The sequence below is a fragment of the Cebidichthys violaceus genome, unplaced genomic scaffold (genome assembly GCF_023349555.1).
Source record: "Cebidichthys violaceus isolate CVI_PGR_0920_01 unplaced genomic scaffold, fCebVio1.0.p SCAF_148, whole genome shotgun sequence".
Lineage (NCBI taxonomy): Eukaryota > Metazoa > Chordata > Actinopteri > Perciformes > Stichaeidae > Cebidichthys > Cebidichthys violaceus.
The window spans coordinates 195001-206378 of NW_027176316.1; the positions used below are offsets into that span (position 1 = coordinate 195001).

Consider the following 11378-nt stretch of genomic DNA (forward strand, 5'->3'; position numbering starts at 1 on the left):
TCCTCAGTCCAGATATGGTCACTTCCTGTTCACTGGTTGCAAAAAGCCAAGATGGTGACGGCCAAAACACCAAACTTGAAATCTCTTCCTCTCAAGGGGATTTAAATTCTCAATAAAGAACATATTACGACGCTCAACAACAAGGATTGACGCTTGCGGTCGGCAAGTAAAATGTCACGTTGGGCTAGTAAATCTAGCAAAAAACCACGTTGTCGGAGCTGATAAGTGAGCCATCTTGCTTCCCTCTCATCTCTGCACAGCGATGCACATGCTCAGTAGTCCATGGAGATGTCAAATATTTGATCTTTTATTTCTGAAACATGCATCAGTAAATCATCCTTCACAGCCTCCCATCGTCTGCCTCTTCCCACTGAAACATGTTAGATCATCACAACGTTTGCCAGGACCCCCGGGAGAGACGGTCTGAGGACCGCTGACCCTTGATTAGTCGTCTAAACGCTCACCCAATCCCCCATCTGTGCCACAGACGGACTTTAGCCCCAGCTTTAGTCTCCTTACGCTGATCAGAGCCACAGTCACGGGGCCATGGGAGCACAATTAGTATGGAGATTAGGGATTGATTAGCTAATTATGATAATACAGAGGCTTATATGGAAATGCCGGCGCAATGTGTTAAATTTCTGCACGAGAAAAAAGAGTGGGAGGGATGAGAGAGAGAGAGAGAGAGAGAGAGAGAGAGAGACAGACAGACAGACAGACAATGGAAAAAGGAGAATGTGTTGCTGCTCCACGCTTCTTCTTTTTTCTTGGTTTTGATTTTGGATTTGAAGCAGAAGTGATCAGGATCATGAGGATCAACACTCCTCCCTCAGAACGAGCTCCGGCTGGCTGTTAACGTTTCCGTACGTCTCAGAAACTTTGTCCGAAGACACGCGGCCATTTTTACCTTCTCGTCATCGGTCCTGCTGTGTGTTTAGTTCCGTTAGCCGTTAGCTCTGTTTGCTAAACGCACCGCAGGACTCCCAGTGACGGCTAACAGCTAGCTAGCTCCTTTTTGCTGACACGAGGGAGAAGCGACACAGATATACATACAATGGTAAAACAGTGTGAATCAGGTCCTTGAGCATGAAAGCAAAGACAGATATCTGGTTCATTGGTCCAGCAGTATATGCAAGATTAGTCCTGGACAGAGAGACAGACAGACAGACACAAACACACACACACACACACACACACACACACACACACACACACACACACACACACACACAACCAAATACATACTCTCCTGGCGGAGGTAATAGAAATAGATTAGAATAAAATGTTGTGATCATTTCACTGAGGTTCAGCGTGTCCTTCAAGGGCTCGACGTTGTCTTGTCCTCTTGAGAGTAACTTCTGCAGCGTAGGACTTCTGCTCTGTAATGTCTTTCCTCTTCATTTCGATGTGTGCGTTTGTGTCTTCAGGCATGCGCATCCTCGTCAACCTGCTGCTGGACACTCTGCCCATGCTGGGCAACGTCCTCCTCCTCTGCTTCTTCGTCTTCTTCATCTTCGGCATCATCGGCGTGCAGCTGTGGGCGGGGCTTCTGAGGAACCGCTGCTACCCGAAGGAGAACTTCACACTGTGAGTCCCCCCGGTGTGTGTGTGTGAGTGTGTGTGTGTGTATGTGTGTGTGTGTGTTGATCTGTGACATGTTGGTCCGTGTGTGTGTGTGTGTGTGTGTGTGTGTGTATGTGTGTGTGTGAGTGAGTGAGTGAGTGAGTGAGTGAGTGAGTGTGTGTGTGTGTGTGTGTGTGTGTGTGTGTGTGTGTAACGTCTGCTATTGATTTCTAGTGTGTAAGGTAACACACTAGAACACACTGTGCTTTTACATAAATGTATGTGTCACCTCTGCTTTTGTGCCCCCCCCCCCCTCATTGTGACTCTAGAAGAAGATTAATTGCACCGTCTTCTCAATGTACTGATATTACCAGAGAGAGAGATGGAGGCTCTCTCTTTCTAGCATTGTGAGGCTGATTGCAAACCCAAATTTTGCACAAAGCAAATGTCATTATCTCAGAGTCAATTCTGCCACTTAATTAAAAAAGCCGACACTCTTATTCTTCCAACCCTCCCCAGGCCTGTCGACCCCCCCCCCCCCCCCCCCCCACACCCCCACACCCTCTGCTACACTCTGTCCAATTAATAAAATTATATTAGCATAGATGCAGGGAGCTTTAAGAACTTTTAAGAGAACTTCCGTATAATCCATAGACTGATGTGGCCGTCGTCACCTTGACTTTTCACAACCAGTGGACAGGAAGTGACCACATCTGGACTGAGGAGGAGTGACGTAGAGACGCCGTATACGTCTCTGGTAGAGACCTGTCAATCAGCGTGTAGCCCCGCCCCCTAAAGCATCCCCTGCTTTATGGTCTGTTTGACTCTAAATGTTCCATAATGTACTAAATGAACATCATGCTGTATTGAAGAAGACTGTAAACTAGAGATTGAGACCATAAACTCATGTTTACAATGTTTACTGAGGGAATAATTCAAGAGAGAAGTAGAGTCATTTTAGACTAGACTTCTATACAACCAGAGGAGTCGCCCCCTGGTGGACACGAGAGAGAATGCAGCTTTAACACGTGACGCTTTGAAGAACTTTAAAGAAGTTGATATATATAGAATCATGTAGAACTAAAAGACAGGAGCGATAGGAAGGGAAATAAAAAATCATCAATAATTTGATATTGCCATGCACAGAAGGCTGGACCTAGTTAGCATTATGTAAGATAGTGTTTTCTTTCCAAGAATCCTCGGTCTAAATGATTCGTATTGTTACGCCACAAAGTTTAAGCTTGGGTTATTAGCATTATTAAAACACAAACGACTGGTTTCAATTCAGGAAGAATTGCAGTTTTGGTTTAAAAATGATTTTGTGAAATGATCGCGGTCTCGATTGAAAGAAGACGTCGACTCTTAGTAGGAAACAGAATGTACAACAGCGGCCCGACGTCGGCGTCGTGTTCTCTTCTGTTAAGACGTCACGGAGGAGTTAGCGTGTCGCTCCGGGGGAACCGGCACTCCAGCTGTGCCGTGGGAAGAAAAGCATTTATTTTGTCACTTCGTTTAACTGTTGTCTCGAGACGAGTCCAACCCGCTGACCCGTTTCACGGCGTTCTTCCAAGAAAACAAGAAAACAACTCTTTTATTTTCACTGCCGTTCTCTATTGGCTTAACTCGTTCTTTGTATCATCTCCTCATCATCATCATCGTCGTGCTCATTAGCAAAGTAAGTGTGTGTGTGGTGAACACAAAGTCTTCCTTCACCGTTTGACAACAAGAGATTCTTTTATTCTTTTTACTTTGTCTCGTTTGTTGCACGGCAGCAGAAGCAACAGCCGCCAATCAGTCAATAACCTTCAACTTCTACCAATGAAATTGTGCATCTTCTGGTGATTTCACACAGCTGGTTTTGATTCCATCCTCACGCTCCGTGAACACGGTACGATGGGATGTCACGTTAGGACCGAAGGATTCAGGCTTTTTATGGCAAAACTGCGATTTGAGGAGTCCAGCTTTTAAATCACCATTATTGGTTATTATTAAAAATGACTTATTGGGCTTTTTGCATCCTCTAAGGATGAGATATGACAAGATGACATATACTTTATTGTCTCTTATTGAACTTTTTACGATCATTCATGTATTAAAATGCATTTAGAAATGAGAAAGCCAATGTTCATGCATCCAACACTAAAACCAAGAGACCAATAAAACCAATAAAACCAATCGCAGTGAAATCGCAGAATTTTGAGGCTTCAAAACGACCAATGAGTGACGTCACGACCACTACGACCACTTCTATGTTTCTAGCTTGGCAATTAATTGTAATTAATGACACAGAGTGAACACTGTTTCCACTTTTCTGTAATTAGTACGTTCCAGGATAATTAAATACTGAACTTACAGTCACACATATTAGCGTCTTTCTTTCCTCTTTGGGTCATTTCGTTCAGTTGGTTTTGATTCTCAGGCCTCGTTCACCACACAACTGATGAGATGAGACCAGAACAAATCAACGGATTGTTGGCGTCCATTTGTTTAGTTGTTTGTAGGGACAGCTGGGTGATTTCTGTGAATTTCTTTAAAGTTTGAAAAAAAGAAAATCGCCAATCAGGAATGACTTCTGATGACTCTCCTTGTCTTTTTAACAGCAGGAGACAATAGTGAGTCAGTGAATTAGAGGCTGGAAGCTCAGCAGCTGTTGTTTGTTCCCAAATATCTCTCTGATTAAGAGAACAGCTAATACCACCGTGTTAAAAACCACAGAGCTCAGAGAATAACGGGGATCCGGTCGGTGGTGAGCGGGAGCCCGCTGAGACCGGATCCGCGGCCAAGCGTTTGATTAGACTCAGTCTGGCTACAACGGAGGAGCGGACTGGACTGCAAAGAGTCCGGAGAGGAAGTAACGATCTGATGAGAGGCATTGTGTGTGGAACACCGGCTGCCGTCTTCGCTGTCAGGAGTCCACAACGTCTCCTTAGGTGTGAAAAGACGTCCGTCTGTTTGACACACTGTTTGACACACGTAACGAGCGCAGCGTAGAGAAAATGTACGCCCGATCTGATGAAAGAGCCGGGCCGCGATGTCGGCTCGGTCATGTGCGGAGGCGGGTGATTGTCGGACGGGAAGAAGAAGAGTATAGAAGGAGTGGGTCGGACGTGTCGCATTTCTCGGACGCTCACTTGCTGGCCTCTGGTTGGCCACGAGACAAAGATGCGAGCGGTATTTATTTATGTTTATAAAAGAACACATGAAAGAAAACACACGTATGTATCTTCCTCTTGCTCAGAGGCCGTTCGTCAGAGGCGGACGTCGGAAAAAAGGAATCGTTAGGATTCATTTGATAACCCACTGACACAATACAATGTACTGTAGGTCAAACATGAGGATGGAGAACAAAGCATACTGATACTGATGGCAGAATTATGTACATTAAAGAACACAAAAATCTATCTTCTTTCAGACCTCAGAGCTCATCTTTACCGACGGAATTCAGACGGCGGCTGACATTACGAAGGTTTTGCACAATTACTAATTTTGTTCTTGTAAATTTGTACGTTTTTTCTCGTAAATTTACAACTTTGATCGGAATATTAACCTCCTCGCCCGTTTTTAAAATGACTTGTTGCTCTTTATTTGTGCGTGCTCCAGTGAAGAAGATTCATAAATGTTTCCTGAGTCTGTTGATTGACATTAACCTTCTTTTGACTTAGTTATACAATATCCACGTGACACGACAAGGAGTCTCAACAGGGCGTAGCAGGAGTCGCATTCAAGTACAATATTACTATAATACTATAGTATACTATAGATAATACTATATAGAATTAATACTAATTCATACATGAAGCACGTAGCTGTTATCATGGTTTTGAATGGCGGCACAAAGGTTTCCTCTCTGGCTGCTTTGGCCTTGTGTTTTGGTGAATCTAGCCAGCTTTGCTCTGCCAGGAAAGAGACTGGCCCGGGTGCTTATCACCTAATTGCACCCTCAGGGATAAAGAACTGGAAAACAAATGCAGAGTGATCGGACAAAAGACAGCCTTGTCCAACAAAGTGCACAATGAATGAGACGAGAGAGCTAGACTTCAGCACTTTTCACAGATCGTGCACAATTAATGGCAAGACGTCAGCACTACGAAGGAGACGGGAGGAGGACAGTAGATAGCTTCTTCCTGGACTCCACAACGAGCTGACGAACACACGGCCCACAAGCCTTTGACAGTTTGTTCTAAGTTGTTCTGGCTGAGGTCTAGCATTTGTCCTTTCTAACTTTCACTAACTTTCCTTTTGAGTCACGTTTCTAGACCACCTGAGCAACAATAGTCCAATATTTGCTTTCCTTGTATTTCTGGTTTAATCTTTACCAGATTATGAGAAAATAAATAACTCGTGAGCTGATCGATGATCGACCGTCTTCACCTGCTAGGGACATGCTCGTTGCACATTTGAGTTTGGAGTTCATTGGTGAAAGGAGGACATACAGAGCCGGTCAGAAACACCCAGAGCTACACTGTCGGCTGACCTGACTCAGGTCAGCGGGCTTGATAATAAGCTCCTATTCAGTGCAGAACAATGCAGAGAAAGAGCTCCTAAAGGATACAAAGAGTAGTACTCAGGGTAGTACTCACAACGCGGCTTCTTCTCAAATATCAGGTCAGATGTAATTGCTAAGCGACTGCTATTCATCTGTATCCGTGTCTTCCATCTGCCCTTTAAATAGCCGCTCACTCTCAAGATTAAAGTGAGATCACACAGACAAGCTGCTCTCTCTTACCTCCAACATCTCAAAGTTTAAAAATGCAACTCTGACTGGAACTCCTTTAACAAAGCAAAGCCATGCTCTGTAAGCGCCCCGACACGCTATGCGATGCCTCTCATCCTTTCCAAAGGTTACCCTTTAACGTCTTTAGAAAAACTACAGCCTGGCAGCCTGCCGACACTCCGGTCTGCATGTGTGTTCTGTGCCGATGTCGAGAGAAGAACAGCATCCAAAGGAACGTCACAAACAAAACAAACTAAGCACCCATTTTCACGCCGCCGGGATTCTTGATTTACCAGGTGACGGTATTGCTTGGGAGATAAGGCTTTGCTTTTGCGCCGGTGTTTGACAGCCTGGAATGTGTTTGACAGCCTGAATTTGTAAGTCTGTTTGTGGAGGAAGGATCAAAAAAAAGGAGGCACATTAGATACGGTAGGCTGAGCAGCCAATCAGACAGCGTTCTCCGACTGACAGCAACAAATATGTGCAGAATACGGCCGACTATCAGCTCGGAGCGTCGGAGTTAACTTGTCCGATTCGTCACCGTCTCTGGTGTCGCTTTCTTTCAATTTCACCATCACAAACAAGTCATCTGTCCCTCTGTTTCTCCACCCTCTTCATCCACCCGTCTCTCCGTCTGTGATCGTTGTGTTTTCTGCCGTCAGGTCCAATCTCGCTCATCACACAAATGTTGGAAATAGCCACGAAGGACATATGTCTGTCCCCGTAGATTTTACCACAGTGACGTCCCTGTTGTGCTCACCACCTTCTCCCGTCACACTCCCCAGCACCACGGGCATCAGTCTGCCCCGGCCCTACTACATGGCCGACGAGGATGACGAGCGGCCCTTCATCTGCTCCCTGCCGGTCGACAACGGCATCATGTCGTGCTCCGACGTCCCGGCCCGCCGCGAGGGAGGCAGGACGTGCTGCCTGGACAAAGACGACGCCCTGTACCGCCAGTCGCTGGGCCTGAGCCCCGAGCCCCTGGCCAACGGCAGCGTCAGCGTGGCGGGCCTCTGTGTCAACTGGAACCAGTACTACACCCGGTGTCACACGGGACACGGCAACCCCCACAAAGGAGCCATCAACTTTGACAACATCGCCTACGCCTGGATTGTCATCTTCCAGGTGAGAGATTTGGTAAACTTGGCACCAATCAGACGGCTTCGATTTTAGGTCAAAACCACTTTTGACAATTTATAGCTTCGTTTTTAATGTTTAATGCTCAAGACATTGATGATTACAACACTTACAATTATAACAACTTTTACAGTGGACAGATAAACAAAGGAGGACAAACAAAGAAGTTCCCAAATTTGAGATGTTCTGTGAGATTGACAGCGTCACCAGATATCCTTTATTTCAAATTCCACATGGACAAAAATCTGAAACAAAATTATGTATTACGTTCAAGTTGTATTGAAGCCATTTGGGAAAATACATTCATCCAATTTCTGGTGAAGAGTTAAACGTGAAGATAAACATCGCTCTAATGTCTGTCTGTGAAATGTAAAGCTACAGCCTAGCTTAGCGTATCCTAGCTTAGCTTAGCTTAGCACAAAGACTTGAAAGGAGGGTCTGCACATCTTGCTCGCTAGCTCAAGAGGGACGGATGTTGTACTTACGTTAACCTTACGACAGTAGGGATGAACCGTGAGGATTATTTAACGATTATTTAACTTTTCCCCTGGAGCAAAAAGACTTAGAAAATAAAGCTGTTGGGACCACAATCGACCGGATGTTATTTGTTTAAACCATACATGAACCAAACAATACAGTAAAATGGCAAATCTTCACTTTTGTACTCTATAAAAAGACGTAGTATGTTCATATAACAGCCTTAACGGCGTGTTTTATTAAAATCAGGCTTCCTGTTCCCATCGTTTCCTTCTTATACCGTTGTTAATTCCCTGTGACGCTTGCCCCCCCGACTCTAGGTGATCACTCTGGAGGGCTGGGTGGAGATCATGTACTACGTGATGGACGCTCACTCCTTCTACAACTTCATCTACTTCATTCTGCTGATTATTGTGAGTCACGCTCGTAGACATGCGGCACATTTAGAGCAAACCCACGAGGTTTTACCAAACGTCACCATGTCATCCTGTTGGTTCATGATGTATTCATGCATTCAAAACACTGACCGCAATCTTGGAGAACAAACGTTTCCCTCGAAACACGTCATCGATGCAGTTTAGTTGCAAAGGAATGCAATTCTGTAAGAGACAGAACTACTCATATGCACACACACACACACACACACACACACACACACACACAGTGAGCTTCTGCAGTCGGCACACTTACACACTTTTAGACTTCCTGTTTTTGTTGCCAAGCTACAGATGACTGCAATGAAAAGCTGTTCCTCCCCCTCTCTCGCTCTCTCTCTCTCTCTCTCTCTCTCTCTCTCTCTCTCTCTCTCCCACCTGCATACCTATGCACACACACACACACATGGCTGTCAGTGTCATAGTTAAAGCTGAGCTGAATTCCCTGAAGAACCCCCCCCTCCCCCTTTGTTCTGATAAAACACTTTTTAATTCCGATCCGTTAGCTCCTGTGTGTGTGTGTGTGTGTGTGTGTGTGTGTGTGTGTGTGTGTGTGCGCGCCTTTTGTGTGCGAGCGTTGGTGCGTGTTCCCCTCAGTGTGTGTCTTTTTTTAAGCCTGTCAGAGAGCATGTGTGTGTGTGTGTGTGTGTGTGTGTGTGTGTGTGTGTGTGTGTGTGTGTGTGTTATCATAATGCAGCGTGACTGCCAGTCCCGGTTCCTTCCCCAACCCAGGGGCTGTCTTGTCTTTTTTATTACACTTTTAATTGCCTGCCTTCAGATTCCGACACAAACTCTGCCTCTCTCCTCCTCCCCTCTTGTTTCACCTCCACTCCGTCTTCCATCTCTCTCTCTCCGTCTATCTTCCTAAATCTGTCAGTCTTCCCGTTCTCATCTCTCCCTGCCATCTATCAATCCTTGACTCTGCTAACACCTCCCTCCCCCTCTGCATCTCACTCTTTTTTTCCCTTAATCTCCTTTATTCCCCTGCTTCCTGTTTCATCTCCATCCACACATCTCTCTCCTGCCTTCATTTTGTCTCCCTCTTCCTGCGCTGAGCGTCTGTCACTCTGCTCATTATCCTCAGTCGCACGGAAACACACAGGTATACGAACACAAAGCCGCTTATTCACTGAGCTTGACCCTGCCTGTTACCTGCTGACGTTTAACTGCTGTGGCTGGACCCTCTGGTGGGATTGGCAGTATCATTCTAGTAGCCCCGCCCCCTAAAGCACCCCCTCTTTATGGTGTGTTTGACTCTAAATGGAGCATAATGTACTAAATGAACATCATGCTGTATTGAAGAAGACTGTAAACTAGAGATTGAGACCATAAACTCATGTTTACAATGTTTACTGAGGGAATAAATCAAGAGAGAAGTAGAGTCATTTTAGACTAGACTTCTATACAACCAGAGGAGTCGCCCCCTGCTGGACACTAGAGAGAATGCAGCTTTAAGACATCAGCTTCTCTTGGCAGAACAGGAGGTTGCCGCTTGCAAAAAACACACACACACACACACACACACACACACACACACATGGAAAAGGACACATTTTAGCTGTGGGACATCATCTCCGGCATCGAGAGATCACCTCGCCACCGATGGTCTGTGGTCGAATGGAAGCCTTTTGATGTGAATAACATCAGGGAGCAGCAGTGGAAGGAGGGAAGGAAGCAAGGAAATTACTATGGAGTGGAGTTGGAGTGGTTGGAGGGTAAGAGATGGAGGAAAAAAAAAGGATGATGAAATTGAAGAGAAAATAGAGGGAGGAGGGATGGAGTGTGGTGAGTGAGGGTGATGGAGTGGATGGATCAATGGGAGAGGAGGAATCAGGAGGTGGTGGTGGTGGTGGTGTAGTGTCGGCATGAAATCCAAGAGAGGATTGGAGGACGGCAGAGAGGGAGCGACCACATGTCGGCCTCCCTCTTTGATCTTAAATGAAACGGTATTAATTAAAGCGAGTCCCCTCAGCGTGTCCTCTGGACTCACACGGTCTGAGAAGACGCACTGAAGCAACCCTAACCCCCCCCCCACCACCACCACCACCACCACCACCACCCTTTCAAATTAAAACGCTTTAATATGAAGGAGGGGAAGTTCATATCTGCTCTACAGCTGTTTCACAAACGTGTTGAAGAACTACGGTGGCCTTCGAGGTTCAAGTAAAGACATGAAAGTCTCTCTAGAGCCGGTTCGGTTTGTCCGTTCTGGGTTGCCGTAGAAACGCGGCGGTGCAACGTGGATGACTCCACGAGGCGAACCCGCTTCCTAGATATGAAGGGCTTATCCTCACTGGATCTCAAGATGAATATGTTCTAATTAATAAAGCTTGAAGGCATCAGAGCAGGATTTTACTCCTCGCAACTGTTGCTCGTCTGTCTCTCTGCGGAGGCCGGCGTTGACAGTCGGGATCTCGTCGGCTTTGTTGCGGCGCGTTTCAAGGCTTGTCTCCGACAAACCGACTTAGTGGAAGGAAAAGCGAAAAGTTCCGTTCAAATCCTCGCTTGTACTCGTCTCGGCGGCAGACGGATGAGGAGGCTTCTAATTATGTTTGCTTGAATGCTGCGCGACACCGAGCAACGGAGAGATGGAAGGAGGGCAGACAGGGAGGGAGGGAGGAAGGGAGGGAGGAAGGGAGGCTTTCACTCACGTAACATTCATGCAGATTAAGCGTGTTGAATTCAAGTGAGTTGAAGAGAGAGAAGAGATGAAAACAGTCATGAGAGAGAGTGTGACAGATGGAGAGACGGATGAAAGGAGTGAGATAAAGATGGAGAGAGTCGGCGTACACCGGCTACCATCGCGTGGAGGAGCAAAGACGAGAGAACAGCTCGGACCCGTGGAACCCACCGCGTGATCAACGGGTCTCGGACCCACAGGGGCCGCCGAGTCTCGCGCACCGTACAGGACACCTGTAACGCTGCAATCTGTTGCCTTGTTCTCTGCCGCAACACTGCTGAAAGAAGCCGCTGACACACACACCCGATGGATGAAACACCCAGATGATGTGGAGCTTTAATATGTAGGAGGGAACACACACACACACACA

At 46.3% G+C, this 11378-nt stretch overlaps 1 protein-coding gene across 1 annotated transcript in view; it reads left to right on the forward strand.

Annotated features, from left to right (window-relative positions):
• The window catches only part of LOC137871569 (voltage-dependent T-type calcium channel subunit alpha-1I-like), a 94098-nt gene that overhangs the window by 20950 nt on the left and 61770 nt on the right, over positions 1–11378 (forward strand). Inside the window, exons 4-6 of the mRNA XM_068709430.1 lie at positions 1428–1587; positions 7063–7405; positions 8215–8307. Of these exons, the coding sequence (XP_068565531.1) occupies positions 1428–1587; positions 7063–7405; positions 8215–8307 (596 nt within the window). The remainder of the gene's footprint in view (positions 1–1427; positions 1588–7062; positions 7406–8214; positions 8308–11378) is intronic.